General features: G+C 37.7%; 2 protein-coding genes across 4 annotated transcripts in view; one reads left to right on the forward strand and one right to left on the reverse strand.

Annotated features, from left to right (window-relative positions):
- LOC138911797 (uncharacterized) overlaps positions 1–10,119 on the forward strand; it is a 37,650-nt gene extending 27,531 nt beyond the window's left edge. The window contains exons 1-4 of one of the 3 annotated variants that reach the window (XM_070211693.1): positions 8,995–9,216; positions 9,265–9,481; positions 9,548–9,675; positions 9,745–10,119. In XM_070211693.1, coding sequence (XP_070067794.1) covers positions 9,201–9,216; positions 9,265–9,481; positions 9,548–9,675; positions 9,745–10,067 — 684 coding nt within the window. In that variant the 5' untranslated portion in view covers positions 8,995–9,200 and the 3' untranslated portion in view covers positions 10,068–10,119. Of the gene's footprint in view, positions 1–2,343; positions 2,639–8,994; positions 9,217–9,264; positions 9,482–9,547; positions 9,676–9,744 lie in introns of those variants that run through there. The other 2 variants (XM_070211694.1, XR_011417630.1) reach the window with 2 other exon arrangements.
- Positions 10,119–11,721, reverse strand: LOC123002893 (putative nuclease HARBI1). Its single transcript, XM_070211692.1, has 4 exons — positions 11,368–11,721; positions 10,921–11,320; positions 10,752–10,854; positions 10,119–10,692 (listed from the first exon to the last, which is right to left on the reverse strand). The coding sequence occupies exons 1-4, from the start codon at positions 11,545–11,547 to the stop codon at positions 10,146–10,148; spliced, it is 1,230 nt and encodes a 409-aa protein (XP_070067793.1). The 5' UTR covers positions 11,548–11,721; the 3' UTR covers positions 10,119–10,145.
- Between the last annotated feature and the right edge of the window lie 1,612 nt (positions 11,722–13,333).

A 13,333-nucleotide genomic window follows, 5' to 3' on the forward strand; every position in this document is an offset into this window, starting at 1 on the left:
CAAAGCTAAAACTATTATCACAGTAAGTAGTATTATTCAGGTACTGGTTGAAAGTGGCTTCAGGTACATCGAGCTGAGTAAACGTACGACAGAGTTCCTCGACATCAACATTGTGATCAGCACTTAGCCTACACTTCCCTATTCCTAAGTTGTTTATGTCCTTCCATGTTTTTTTTATTGATGGATTGTTTTCAAATTTCGAATTAAAATGTTCACACTTAGCATCCTTAATCATTTTTGTGACTCGCGATCTTGCCTCCCGGTACTGCATACTGTAATGTTGGGTTCTGTATCGCTTCCATTTAAAATACGCCACATCCCGCAAATAAAGTTGCTGCTTGATTTCATTAGTAAACCAGGGATTTTGTCTAGGCTTGATTATTTTAGACCTGATCGGTACGCATTTGTTAAAAATATACTGTATGTTATTATTTAAGACATTTAATTGACACTCGACACTTGGACATTGATATATAGGACACCAATTACAAGCAGTATATTCACGTTGAAGTTCCATGTAATTAATATTCTTATAATCTCTATAACTAAACGATTTCTCAGCATAGTCAAGGGTAATATCACAGGTTAAAAAAATGAGATCATGCTTAGAAAAAGCTGGTGCAGAGATCTGGTCATAATGTAAAATCTTTCTAGTGTCATTAATAAAAAAAAGGTCAAGTAAAGTATCACAGAAGTTACTAAAGTGTGTTGGCGTAGATTTATTAACAGCGTACAGACCCAACGTCTCAAAGTTATCTATTAAATGGTTTTCGCATAAAATATTGCTGTTAAAATCTCCGGCAAGAATAATGTCTTCGTATGCAGCAGACAACTCGCTTATAGTCTCCATCAAAGGATCAAAGTCTATTGTGCGATTTGGACGGTATATACAACCAACCAGAACTTTATTTCTCATAAATTTGTTCGATATTTCCAGAAAAATATACTCAATTTCACTGTCTCTTGGTTGTTTACATTTAACCCTACAATTTAGTGTACACTTAACAAATATAGCGACACCACCAGCGTGGCCTACACGGTCAGAACGAAACAAAACATAACCATCACACTCGATCAGCAAATCAGACAAATGAGACGTAAACCAGGTCTCAGATACACATATCACATCAACATTAGATTGAACAAAAAGTAACCTGAACTCATCGATTTTCTTAAACAGGCTCTGTGCATTTATGTGAACAATTTTAAGACCCCTTTTATAATTACTTAGTATTTTTATCATGCTACCAACAATGGAACCTTCTGTGTTAGCCGTCATTGTTTATATAATAACATTTTAGGGTCGCAAACTCAGCAGTAAAAATTAGTTTAAAGAACAAAAACAAAGCAAATCTTATATACTTAAATCCCCTATCTATCACTAAATTTATTTTCTTCAAAAATTTTTATGCTGTCGACCGGTGTGGGAAATTTTAGCCCACTAAAGTTAAACGATTTATTATTTATATTTATTATATCTGCGTGAATGTTGTAAATGCCTTTACGTTTATATTGATTTGGTCGACTATTGTTTTTGCGAAGTTTTATAAAAGCTGATATTAAGGCCCATTTAAAACAATATTCGTCTGTATTTTTCACATTGATGCAGGCTTTCCTGTTTAGTATTTCTCTCGGTAAGCCAATGTAATTCGAGCCTTTTATGAGTTGATATTTATTTATATTTACTTCTAAATGTGCTATTTCAATTAGGGACCAACCACTGTCTCGTTCTTGAAACTCACTCATTTCACTTTTTATATAGTCATTTAACTTATTGATTATTTCATTTAGATTTTCAGTGCGACTCGTCGATGGATTTAAGACTTGCATTTTTGTTTGAAATGATTTGAGATTTATTTCACAATGATCTTGACTCTCTTTAATCAATACATAATTACAGAATTGTTCGAAATTAAATTTGATATTAACGTGTTTTTGTTGAGCTTCTTGAAGTAGAGTGATCACTTGTTCTTTGATTGCTTGTTGAAATAAGTTGATATCCAGACATTCTTTATTATTATTTGAGATTATATAAGTTTCAATACGATTTCGAAATGCGCTTCTTATACACCGCAAGTTATCACTTATTTGTGCGCTAGATAATTGCTTATGCAAGTTGGTGCGGAAGTGATGTGACCAACTAATTTTAGCAACATTTAAATTACAGACATCACAATATCGGATTTCATCAGCGTTAGGATTGTTACTAGACCCAGGATTATTATTGTTCTGTAAAACATTAGACATTTTTTTTGTTTTTTGTTTTAACTTTTAAGAAACTTTATTTTTAGTTTTCTTTTTCGTCTTCGTTATAAAAATTTAAGGTATAATTGTCTCTTACAGTTTTCTGCTTAACAAACTTGAAGTTCCCTGTGGCCATGTGCTCCACGGCTTTCGATGGCAGCGTGCTAAAGCGTTCTGGCAAGAACACCACAAAATCGTCGCATGTCAGCATTATTTTGGGTCCGAAGCGCGTGAACTTCACTTCGGCATTAGTGATCGGGATTGGTACGTCGAAGGGGAGCGCCTTAACACTTTTAATTGGTGGGAGCGAAACAGCACCAAGTTCATTCCATTGGGCCGTGAAGTTCTCCATTCTGGAAGTGAAGTTGATCATGATCTGGGATTTTCAAACAGTGTAAGCGACTTCTTACTCCGTGTTTGATTTTTGCTTTCTGAATTACTCTAGGACTATACACCCCATATTTATACCAGTCCGCCAACCGAAAAATCTAACGAAGTTTGCGATAAAAATGATTTTCTAATACATATTAGAGTTTTTTTTTGAGATAACAATTTCCGTTTAAAAACTATTTAAAATAAGTAATAAGTAATTATGTGTGTGTGTGTATATGTGTGTGTTTGTGTGTGTTTTTTTTTTTTTTTGTTTTCCTTTATTAACAACAACAATGATTATATAAACTAACAATATTGACTATGCGTGATTAGGGGCGACTTCGCACGGTACCGCCGCAAGGCATTGCTTCGCGCGAAAAATGGCCACCTAACCCGCTGCTCCTCTCCTTTCCCTCTCCAGCGATCGCAGCGTCCGCAGAACGCTTGCTGCGAATGCTGCTGCTGCCTCCCACGTCCTTTGGTTCCCTATCATCAGGGGAACGAGGGTTTCAGGTTGGACTCTTGCCCCGGCTATCTCCTCCAGCACTTGGCGCTCGTGGTTGAACCGGTGGCACTCAAACAGGACGTGCTGAGCGTCCTCCGCAATCCCGCTACCGCACTCCGGGCACCCATCCTCCGTCTCGTGTCCGTACTGCTTTAGGTAGCTCCGGGGGGGGCTGGGAGTAGAACGACAGGAGAGGCTGAGGAGAGGCTGAGGAGAGGGCGGGGAGAGGGCGGGGAGAGGGCGGGGGAGTGAACGCGATAACACCCAGCCTCGCTCGAGCAACTTCCGCCCCAACCAGATAAGCGCCGGCCGGCCGACCCAAGTGAGCCAGAACAAACCCAGAAAAAAGCGAAAGTGAGCCAGAACATACAAATCCACCCTACTGACATGTAGCTATTTTTAGCTTTTTGACGCTAAAGTAGCGGCTTTTTCCAAAAGTCGTAGAACAAAAGATTCCTATATGGAACTCTTAAGTGCAAATTTACTAATTCCATGACCCTAAAATACAGTTTGGATACCCTCACACAAAATTCAATACTCAGGGAGCGTTAGTAGTTCGAGCTTGCAAAAGTTGCTATTTGCGTATAAAAATAACTTTTAAACGTGACTTTTTACAGTAATGTGTTATATACCAAGGTTTAAGGAATCTCAAGAGCTATACAGTTTAAAGAAAATCGTTAGAGCCGTTTTTGAGAAAAATAAGAAAAAGCTAAAAAAAAAGTTTTAAAAAATTGTCCTTTGTTTATATCTTTTTAACTATTACACTAACTATTACAAGGCGTTTATAACATTTAAAAATACCTTTCAAACGAGATGCAGCACAAGTCTGTAGCTTTAGTAGTAAAGAAGTTACGGTATTCCGAATTTTAGCTATTTATAGCTGTTTTCCCGCTAAACTAGCGAGTTTTTCCAAAAGTGGTAGAACAAAAATTTTTTATATCGATGTGATGAACGTCATATCAAATTTTCAAAACTTAAAAAACATGTTTTGGACAAACTGACAAACTGACAAACAGAATTAAATTTTCATTTTGGGAAGACCCCTCACTCGTCGGGTATTTTCAATGGGAACACAACTAAAACATTGCGAGGGGGCATTTATCCCCACCGGCCCCAACAGCTCCAAATTTCGAAATTTGCACTTTTTCACTTTCATCGCTCTCTCTCCCAAGCCAATTGATTTTCTTTAAGTCTTGGTATGCAATCCGTTAAGTTTTTGCAATACCTTTCGATTGATGTATTACTCATTACGATCGGACTATCACAGCAGATTTTCAATTTTGCGGCTATATAATAGTAGTCGCCTTCGCACACTCTCCTGGTGCGCTTCGTCACTACATGGACTGCCGTCCATAGTGACACCCTCTGCAAGGGTATAAATATTGTGCCTGCTTTTACAATGGATATAAGCTTTTTTTGTATCTATTCTAAGCGCATCAATGGCTTTCACTAATTCTTTATTTATATTGAGTCGTACGCTCTAGCGGTTTTAAAGTCCTAATAATTACAAATAATATTACATAGCTGCATCCATATATTGTAAGATGATCAGAAACAAATTATATTCCCATGGTCTGTGCCATGGCAGAACCTTTGTCTGTTAAACCATCCTGCCACTGAAAAAAATCGAAGACCAATTCTAATTTTACAATATATTTATTTTGCTGCACCAGTGATAAGTTTATTGGCTGACTTCAGAAAATTTCCTGTTTGTATCATCCACAGGATCTGTGGTTTTCTTCATCTTCTTTTTATAAGCAGTGTTTCCACCCATGGGCTATTAAAGGGACCGCTTTTTGAATGAGGGGGTTCCATGGAATCCTATGAACCAGTCAGTGCACATGGTCCTTACGATAGAATCCTCTTTCCCTTTTGGGTTGCATTGTTTTTATTTTTTCGAGCTCCAGACATTTTTTGGAACCACAATCACTTTGACAACAAACGAAATGAACTACATTCATTTTATATAAACTCCTATGGAATATGTACTCACACACGTATTCCAATCGAGTCAAATAAAATGATATTAATAGATCAAAGTTCTGTTACTGTCGAGCATATGTTAAATTTTACAAGGGCTTCTATTCAAAATTGTTTAAATCTATGTTAAACACATGAAGCTTTTCTTAGAGTCTTGACCAAATTCCCGTTGAAGTGTAAACTCGAAATGAAAAATGAAAAAGAAAATGGAATGAATTCCATCTCAGACTTTGAAATTTGTATGAAAAATTCGATTCCCTGTCACACTCCATCTGAACTGTAAAGAGGCCTTGAGGGAAAAAATATTTTTTTTCCCTAGGGAAAACTAAAAAATATTTTTTTTAAGAGTGCCAAAAAACGATGTAACACTTCACCAGTCCCATAAAACTTGCAAGTGAATTGTGCTTTTTAAATGTTCTTTATTCTCGCTCTGATTGCGTCGAGTGCCAAAACCGAACTAAACTCATTTACATATATGAACAGGAGGAGATGGAGTAGGCGTAAGGAGAGCGCTTCTCTCTTCCGTGTGACCGTCCTCGATTAACATCGTGATGCTGGTTGCCACAAACGACATTTTCAAAAAGTGGTCTGTAAGTTGGGGCACTTTTAAAAGTCTATAAAACTCACACCAAAAGTACTCGAAACTTTCAGAAAATATTTAGGGGAGAATTTCGTAAAAGTTTCCCGAAGCAAGGATTCTTAGCACAGAGACCTCAAAGTTCGAAAAATGCTGAAATTTCCAACTTTCCGGAGGTATCAGAGGCAAACGTATTCATGGTTTGTTTTGATGTTAAAGTATTTTAATAGATACACACTGTATCTTTCAAACCCCATACTTAGAATAATTTTTGGGTTTTTTTTAATGGAGAAAGTATACAGCTGCGGCCAAAATAGTAGTAGTGTTGCCGCCCTGTGTTTCAAAAGTTTGTTGTTGTAATTTATCTTCTTCTGGTAATATTGTATTGATTATAATTGTACTATTAGACTAATCTATATCAATATTTGTCTTGATTAAAAAACGGTCAGTAGCAAATTCCACCCAGAACGGATTGACCTAAAAATCTAGAAAAATCACAGTAATTACTAAAATAATTAGGAGCCGTGTAAGGGGTACTTTTTAAAACAAAAAACGACCCCAAAGTGCCCCAAAATTCGATTTGTTTTTTTTTTAATTCTTTCTTTTGCCATTTCTCTGTTATAAATGTTGTTAAAACGGTTTAAAAATGTGATGTTCATAATCTTATGGCATACCCGCAAATAACTGCATTTAAATTTCTTGCAGATTCAGCATCCCTAACCAAGTCCCCAATATTTTCAAATTTGGCTAACCTGATGTGACGTCACGCGTCCCCATATGTTTGTATGTATGTTCTGCTGGCGCATGTATGTATGTTCATATGTATGTCCTGCTGTCGCAATTTAAGTGTGACCGCGCAAGAGGAAAATGAAAATACCACAGCCAAAAAAAATCGATTATATCGCAAATCTTAAGTAAACGTTAAATTTTAAAATATCGGTAGACCTTACAGAAATCCCATTAAGCTGAATTTTACAGTCGAAATTTTCCTTAAAATTGCTTCTGTTTTTTTAAATGCAAAAGCCCGATCAGCAAACTATTTATTAGTTTTCAAATGTTTAGTTATCGACAAACTTTGAATTTGTAAAAAAAAAAAACAAACAATGATTTGCTCTGCTATGTACACTAGGGTGGACTTCTGTAAGGTCAACTGAGCTCAGCATCTTAAATGGTAGGTTTCTGTGTCCAATAAATTTATGCGAAAACAGAAAAATTTTATTTCATCGTTTAGGCGGTGCGCAATGGCCTTAAAGTTTCGCTAAAAATTAAGTTTAAGACTAGGAATTTACCCCATTCCATTTCTTGTCAGATTTTAATAGTCTAGTCACACTGTGTGGGGTAACCTATCGAGTGAGCCAATAACCCGATTACTCCAAAAAAGTGTTTCCACTTGGTTAACTCCAAATATCGAGTAATGACATCTAGTGTTTGTTGTTTGTGTTGTTCATTTGACTAGGGATGCTCCTTCAACGATAGGAAATAAATACAAAATATACTGAAATATACAAAAAAATACTCCGAAATACCAAAGACCCTAAAAGTATCCCACTTTTGATGTGCGTCAAATTAGCGTCGGTGACTTAGCGGCGATTGTGGAACGGTGGAATTTGGAACATGGGGCCAATTTTTAATTTTCGATTTTTTGGCTTCTGGGGGCCAAATTGAACAATATTTAATGCAAATTTGTTTAGAATGAAAATATCTATCGATCTAGATAGGTTGCAAGCCTATCCGACTTCTAGAAGTATATTAAAAATCTATTCTAAAAATCGTGTCCCCACAATTTTTTTTATTGCTCCCCTCACAGAGGTTGTACCAATATGCACGGTAAACATGATTATTGGGCGTTAGTTCAAGCTTCTTGTCAGAAAGTATCATTAAGCTAAAGCCGTCAGTTTTTGAGAAAATCGCCTAACAGTGAATGCACCTCGGATTTTCCCCATACAAAAAAGGGGGGAAACTGTTAAATTGCACAGGGCTCCACTCTCAGACGTTGTACCAACATGCACGGTATATTGGCAGATTGGGGATCGCCTAAAGCAAGTTCAGTGAAAAAATCATAAAGATAAAGCCGTCAGTTTTTGAGAAAATCGCTTTACAGTGGGGGGAGATAAATAGTTAAAAGAAGTGCCGCCAAATTCAAATTTGAACCAGTAAGTTCCAAGACATGAACCACTATGTAAAAAATGTATTCATGACACCAACCATATGGGAAAATATTTCTGTTTCGACGCTAACTCTATTTTCAATTAATTAGACTTTCACAGACGTTGTACCAACATGCACGGTACATCATTGGAAAGGAAATTTATTTTACTAATTAACTATTGTGGTTCGGTTAACGAAAAGCCGTCAGTTTTTGAGAAAAACGCATAGCGCGTTGTCCCCATCTCCTTTGTTCCGAAATTGGAAGCAGAACGACCCTGTTCTACGCTCCCAATAGGAACCAGAACGACCCTGTTCTACGCTCCCAATAGGAACCAGAACGACCCTGTTCTACGCTCCCAAGACTCTTACCACATGGGAAAATATTTATGTTTCGACGCTAACTCTATTTTCAATTAATTAGACTTTCACAGACGTTGTACCAACATGCACGGTACATCATTGGAAAGGAAAATTATTTTACTAATTAACTATTGTGGCTCGGTTAACGAAAAGCCGTCAGTTTTTGAGAAAAACGCATAGCGCGTTGTCGCCATCTCATTTGTTCCAAATTTGTAACTAAGAACACATTATATCGATATTTTATATCGATACTTTGATAAAAGCAAGCTGAAAGTGTGGCATCACTCCCGATTCGCGGGAACTTTACTTCAACTTTCATTCAACGGAACCAAGCACCAAACTTAAGCATGAAATCGCGTGTGGCCTTAATTAAATGCGTAAGTATTAAAAACCTATTAATCCCTATTAATTATAGTTTAATAACACGCACCTGGTCTCGGTTTGACCGTTCGTTTGGCTCTTGGCGGCGCTCGCGCACCTGGTCTCGGTTTGACGGTTCGTTTGGTTCTTCTTCGCGTTGGCGTTGTTTTGGGGGGGGGGGAGCCCCCTCGTCATCGCCTACGACGAAGTTGACAATGTTCTGAAAGTAAAATAAGTATGTTATTAAACTATAATTAATAGGGATTAATAGGTTTTTAATACTTACGCATTTAATTAAGGCCACACGCGATTTCATGCTTAAGTTTGGTGCTTGGTTCCGTTGAATGAAAGTTGAAGTAAAGTTCCCGCGAATCGGGAGTGATGCCACACTTTCAGCTTGCTTTTATCAAAGTATCGATATAAAATATCGATATAATGTGTTCTTATACCCCATTCCCACAGAGCACCATCCACCTTCCCCCATCTCTTTGACGGATGTTCCAAAGGAATTTTCTATTCAAAAATTATTCCAGTTATTCCCCCATCCACAACTATCGTTCCAAATCCAACCGTTCCTAGGCGATATTAAGCCGATAGTTTTCCAAATTTTGACACTGTCAGTGAAAAAAAAAATAACGACGAAAAATCAGGAAAATGGAAGCAGAAGCTGGTAGGTCAATATTATTTTGATAATATTTATGTGTAATAATACTTGTAGCCAACACAGAAAGAACTACCACGGGAAGGTTAAAGTGGACCACAAACATGGAATGTCTCCTGGTTGATTTGTGGCAGGACAGCATTGCTGAATTGCGCGGTCCTAGAAAAAACTCGCATATATACTTGGAGATGGCCCAATCCATGAAAGAGGCTGGGTTCAATATTTCTTTCCGAGATGTCAGGACCAAGCTTGAAAATATGACCAAGAAGTACAGGTAATAAGTAAAATTACTTTGCAAATATTGGCAACAATGAAATATAATATCCTTTTCACTTTGAAGATTAGAAAAAAATAAAATAGGTCCAAGCGGCGGAACTCCTTCTTCCTGGCAGCATTTCGACAAGGTGCACTCATTTCTCGGCCCGTTTCGCATACACAGCATGGAGGCGAATACTTTGGACAACGAGAGTATGTTAGCAGATTAATATATTTATTTGCTTTTTTATTTATTAATTAAATAAACTGTGTTCATTGCAGATGTTGAGGAATACTTAGAGGAGACCATTGAACTAAACCCCGAGAATTCCGAATCGCCAAGCTGTAGCGCTCGTGGGATCTCTACCACCACATCAGAAATATCTGTAATCTCTGCCAGCGGTGCCTCTTCTGCAAAGCGGGCAAAGCAAGACCATCTTGCCGAGCTTGTAGAGGTCGCTCGGGACAGACTAGAGCTCACAAGGGAGCAGCAGAAGTCCTACGACGAGCATCAAAAAAACCAAACCGCAATCCTTGAACGAGTTGCAAAAAGCCAGGAAAAATTCCAATCCGAACTACTTAAGTTCTTGAGAGAATCAAAATAAAATTGTATTTAAAAATTTTTTAAGTAATGAAATAAATTATTTTAATTAAATGGAAGCATAAATTTATGTCTGAATATTTTATTGGTTTCTGTTTAAACAGTAATTTGCAATAGCTGATCTTATTTGTTCAGCTGGATGGTTGAAATCTGCGGACATATTAATTTGACTTGGCTGCTCTCTTAAGTTGGTGCTTGTCAGATTCCAGTTTTCATTTATAGCGCTGTTGTGCTCATTCAGAATGTTGTGCAATATGCAACAAGCTAAAATAACCGCATTGTTCTTCTTGTATTGGCTATCAAGTCCTTTCCCTATGAAGCGAAACCTCGCCTTCAGGTGCCCAAATGCGTTTTCTACAACTCGTCTAGCCTTCGACAAATTATAATTAAAACATCGCTGTTCTGCAGACGCGGTCGTGGAAAATGGGTATGGCTTCATCAGAGTTTGGGAAAATCGAAAAGCCGAGTCTCCAATAAGAACAATGGGAACTTGTACGCCACAGATGTTCCGAGATTTTTCTCGAAGGATCGGGGTTGTAGCAATTTTCCTTGCCAGGCTAGACTTTTGAAAAATCGTGGAATCGTTGCATCGCCCTGCAGAGCCGATATTCACATAGCTAAATCTATATCTGTAATAAATTAAAAATATTTAAAATATTTATAAGATACTTAAGTGAAGGTAACTTGCCTGTAGTCTACGAGAGCAAATAGTACCGTTGAGTACCAGCCTTTGTAGTTGTGATAGTCGACTGCTTCTGCTGCTGGCGGTTTTATTTCGATGTGGCACCCATCTTAAAATATATCGTTTTTTAACACATATTTTGTATTAAGTAGATAAGTTAGAATTTATTTCTTACCAATTGCACCGATACATTGAGGAAACCCAATTTCTTCAAAACCCTTAACGCACTCCTCCACCTTTTCAGGTGTAAGGTAATTGGGAGTCATAAATTCGCTTGCAAACTCCGCGATGACTGCCCGACAAAATTCATGGAGTATTTTGCAGACAGTGTTGTGTGCAACTCCAAAAAGCCTTGCAACAGCCCGATACTCCGCAGAGGAACCTAAAGTATACAAGGCAATAGCAATCCGCTTTTCAAGAGGAATCGCGTCTCGCCAGTTGGTATTCCTCTTTCGCAAAACTTCTAGTCGACCCACCAAAAATAAAAAGGTTGCCTTCTCCATCCGAAAGCTCTCCTTAAAAAATGAGTCGCTGTTTTCGGGAACATCCTTTTCCCAAAAAGATCCATACCGCTTCTATGAATCTTAAAATAAAACCTGCCTTATTAATTGGTATTTCTTACCTTCATCCACACTCTTCTTGGCATTTTAGACTTGAAAGCTGAAAACCATCTGACCATCTCCAATTCATCTTCTTCGTCAATTGAATTGTTTGGCTGTTTGGACTTAACCGCCACCATTAGCTGCTGCAACATCAAGCTTTGTTCTTGAACCACAGTCATAATCATTGCCAAATTATCCATTCTTGCCCCTTGGAATTATAATAAATTCAATAGAATATTTGTAATTTTTTTACTAACGTCTACTATATTTGGATGGGGGATGGTAGATTATGAAAGGGGTTCTATGGGACCATGTGTTTCACATCTTTCAAAAATTCCAACCGTTCCCCCGTTACGTGCTCTGTGGGACTGGGCTATTAGTTACAAATTTGGAACAAATGAGATGGCGACAACGCGCTATGCGTTTTTCTCAAAAACTGACGGCTTTTCGTTAACCGAACCACAATAGTTAATTAGTAAAATAATTTTCCTTTCCAATGATGTACCGTGCATGTTGGTACAACGTCTGTGAAAGTCTAATTAATTGAAAATAGAGTTAGCGTCGAAACATAAATATTTTCCCATGTGGTAAGAGTCTTGGGAGCGTAGAACAGGGTCGTTCTGGTTCCTATTGGGAGCGTAGAACAGGGTCGTTCTGGTTCCTATTGGGAGCGTAGAACAGGGTCGTTCTGCTTCCAATTTCGGAACAAAGGAGATGGGGACAACGCGCTATGCGTTTTTCTCAAAAACTGACGGCTTTTCGTTAACCGAACCACAATAGTTAATTAGTAAAATAAATTTCCTTTCCAATGATGTACCGTGCATGTTGGTACAACGTCTGTGAAAGTCTAATTAATTGAAAATAGAGTTAGCGTCGAAACAGAAATATTTTCCCATATGGTTGGTGTCATGAATACATTTTTTACATAGTGGTTCATGTCTTGGAACTTACTGGTTCAAATTTGAATTTGGCGGCACTTCTTTTAACTATTTATCTCCCCCCACTGTAAAGCGATTTTCTCAAAAACTGACGGCTTTATCTTTATGATTTTTTCACTGAACTTGCTTTAGGCGATCCCCAATCTGCCAATATACCGTGCATGTTGGTACAACGTCTGAGAGTGGAGCCCTGTGCAATTTAACAGTTTCCCCCCTTTTTTGTATGGGGAAAATCCGAGGTGCATTCACTGTTAGGCGATTTTCTCAAAAACTGACGGCTTTAGCTTAATGATACTTTCTGACAAGAAGCTTGAACTAACGCCCAATAATCATGTTTACCGTGCATATTGGTACAACCTCTGTGAGGGGAGCAATAAAAAAAATTGTGGGGACACGATTTTTAGAATAGATTTTTAATATACTTCTAGAAGTCGGATAGGCTTGCAACCTATCTAGATCGATAGATATTTTCATTCTAAACAAATTTGCATTAAATATTGTTCAATTTGGCCCCCAGAAGCCAAAAAATCAAAAATTAAAAATTGGCCCCATGTTCCAAATTCCACCGTTCCACAATCGCCGCTAAGTCACCGACGCTAATTTGACGCACATGAAAAAATGTAACATATACCAAAAAATGTCAAAATTCTACATTCAGCTCAGGTGAGGAAAGGGCATAAGTCTACGGCATCTAGATGAATCTGAAATATGCGTAATAAACTTTAAAGCAGCGGTCGCCAGAGTCCTATTAAATGAGCATAGGGAATTGTTCTGCTTATTCTCTGTCGCTCACGTACATTGTAGAACAGCGGTCTGCACACACACATCGATGAGCTGCCTCGTGCAAATCACTCACACAAATATAAAGCAAAATGTCACTGAATATGTGTGCCGACCGCTGCTTTAAAGCCGTTGCGCACCGCCTAAAACTAATTATTTTTTACTTTTTCTTTCTTTAATGGATTAAGAATACAAAAAGGCTATATATGAAGGGGTGAGAGCATGGCCTTAGAAATTTCATACAAAATAAGTCCACCCTAATGTACAC

Source organism: Drosophila takahashii, chromosome 2L (genome assembly GCF_030179915.1).
Source record: "Drosophila takahashii strain IR98-3 E-12201 chromosome 2L, DtakHiC1v2, whole genome shotgun sequence".
NCBI classification, from domain to species: domain Eukaryota; kingdom Metazoa; phylum Arthropoda; class Insecta; order Diptera; family Drosophilidae; genus Drosophila; species Drosophila takahashii.